Genomic DNA, 2,314 nt, shown 5'->3' on the forward strand with positions numbered 1-2,314 from the left:
ATCAGTCCAATGCATTGTTTGAAATTTTGAACTGTATGTGTCTAGCTATTTGTTTTATACTTGAATATTCCCTCTCAAGTTCGGATAATGATTTTGAGGAGGCCGTAAGAATCCAAACCATTATATAGTATAATGAGAAAATGCAGTGCTAATTCATTAGATGCATCCCTGATCGATCCCCATCATCTTTCTCGCTCCGAACATCATGTTCTTTTACAGCCATGTATGCATGGAAATGGATGAAAGAAACGCGTATCTTATTTCCTTGATTTTAGGATCCACGAATGCTGAATGTACCACTTAATTGCTTTTACACAATTAAACATGAAAAATCTTTAAAATTCTTTCACCAATCAAATGATCAGGACCCATGCACTCTTTAGAACCCACTGCTCATGCTTTTCCCGCCTCCACTGTTCATGGATCTTTGGCCCCAATTGCACTTGGGATATACAAGTACAAAACTCATGTTGGTTGCTACTTTACATGTTGGTTGCTACCTTTTATCTTGTGAAAAGTTTGTTTATTACCACCATGCACTATAAATCATATGACAATCTCATGAGCACATCATCATCACCTATATATCATATGACCTCAAAAGCTCTCCTACTGATCTCTGCTTCTCTCCATGGACTTCACAGTCTCCATAACCAGCCAAGATGTTGCAAAGGAAGAGCCACTGAAACTGGTGTCTCCAAATAGTCCAGACCCCCCAGAAACCATTTTCTTATCAAATATTGATCTAGCAGTGGCTTTCCCTGTGGAAACAGTTTTCTTTTTTGAAGTACCTCCAGACAAGAGCTCCTCAACACTGAATATCTCTCACAGATTGGGGAAAGCAGTGGCTGAGGTGCTCTTAGTTCCTTACTATTTTATGGCTGGGAGACTCAACTTCAACCATCAGACAAGGAGGTTGGAGCTTCTCTGCAACAATGCTGGAGCTTTGTTTGTCAGTGCCACCTCGAGGCTTCGGTTGAAGGACCTTGGAAAGCTCTCTCTTCCGAATTCAACATTTCATCATTTTGTTCATCGGCCTGGCCTTTACAAAACCCTCGCTGAAACTGCACTTCTTACTATCCAGGCAATGCTTTGCAAACTTATTCTCTTACCAAGATTGTTTTTCCTCTATTAAGCAATTAGTTCTTTTTTCAAAAAAATAAATCATTAGGGAAATTTATTTGCAGGTCACCAGATTTTCCTGTGGAGGTTTCTCAGTCGGATTTGTGACAAATCACGGCATTCTTGATGGAAAATCAGCTAGTGAAATGTTCCAGAACCTTGCCTCTCTATGCAGAGGTGAAAGCATAGCGAACCAAGTACTATACAATGACAGAACATTCTTCAGAGCAAGAATCCCACCCCAAATCAAATACCCACATATGGAATATGTAAAGCTACAGGATATTTCATCTCTTGCCTCATCGTTCACTGCACCAAACCAGTTTTTTCCCTCTCCATCAGTTTTTTCAGAAAAATTCACTCACAAGCTCTTCTCGTTTACTCCTGAACTGATCGCCACTCTTAAAGAAAAAGCCATGAAAAGATGCTCAAGCTTTGAAGCCATTGCAGCTCACCTTTGGAGAGCAAGAACAAAGGCTATTTTCACAAACCCAGATGAAGTCTCAACTGTTCTTTTTGCAGTAGACATAAGGTCTAAAACATCTCCACCTCTGCCAAATGGGTTTGTCGGGAATGCTGTGATCACAGCATTTGCAACCTCAAAAGTGGCTGATTTGGTGGAGAAGCCATTCTGTTTCTGCGTCGAGAAGATGAGGGAAGCAATTGAGAGAGTGACAGAGGAGTACGTGAGGTCAGTGATAGACTGGTTGGAGGTTTACAAAGGCGTCCCTGCAACTTGTAATGGGAACTTTTATGTTTCAGCATGGAGTAAACTGCCATTTGGTGAGCTTGACTTTGGGTTTGGGAAGCTTGCCCATGGCGGACCGGTGGCGAGTGGGAACGATGAGTTTGCGCTGCTTCTTTCTGAGAGAAGAAGCGTGGGAAATGGTGGATGCATAAATGTATGGATGGGTCTTGAGCGAGACAAGATGAAGAAGTTCGCGGCCCATATTTTTGAAATATGACAACAGTCTTCCATGGCCAACATTTTCCGTGCATAAGAAGTCGATCGGTAGCGTTCTCGTAAAATGGCAATCAAAGATGGGTTGTTATGACTAGGCCGAATTTCGTCATTATAAATCATATATAGTTCTGCTGATCATGTAGTCAAAATCATTGCTTCTCTCTCTCTCTCTCTCTCTCTCTCTCTCTCTCTCACCCACTTCAAGATGCTTAATTTCCTAGAAGTATC

At 41.5% G+C, this 2,314-nt stretch overlaps 1 protein-coding gene across 1 annotated transcript; it reads left to right on the forward strand.

Moving 5' to 3' along the window:
* Window positions 1-566: 566 nt before the first annotated feature.
* On the forward strand, window positions 567-2,104 carry LOC121250247 (omega-hydroxypalmitate O-feruloyl transferase-like). The gene is made up of 2 exons (XM_041149299.1): window positions 567-1,084; window positions 1,188-2,104. The coding sequence occupies exons 1-2, from the start codon at window positions 632-634 to the stop codon at window positions 2,085-2,087; spliced, it is 1,353 nt and encodes a 450-aa protein (XP_041005233.1). The 5' UTR covers window positions 567-631; the 3' UTR covers window positions 2,088-2,104.
* Window positions 2,105-2,314: the final 210 nt, after the last annotated feature.

The sequence above is a fragment of the Juglans microcarpa x Juglans regia genome, chromosome 1D, assembly GCF_004785595.1.
Source record: "Juglans microcarpa x Juglans regia isolate MS1-56 chromosome 1D, Jm3101_v1.0, whole genome shotgun sequence".
Lineage (NCBI taxonomy): Eukaryota > Viridiplantae > Streptophyta > Magnoliopsida > Fagales > Juglandaceae > Juglans > Juglans microcarpa x Juglans regia.

What these genes read in the sequence shown, in the direction of transcription:
- LOC121250247 (XM_041149299.1), top strand. Translation starts at nt 632, where the DNA reads ATGGACTTCACAGTCTCCATAACCAGCCAAGATGTTGCAAAGGAAGAG. An exon ending in CTGCACTTCTTACTATCCAG is followed by an intron (nt 1,085 to 1,187) that starts GCAATGCTTTGC and finishes ATTTATTTGCAG; the next exon opens with GTCACCAGATTTTCCTGTGG.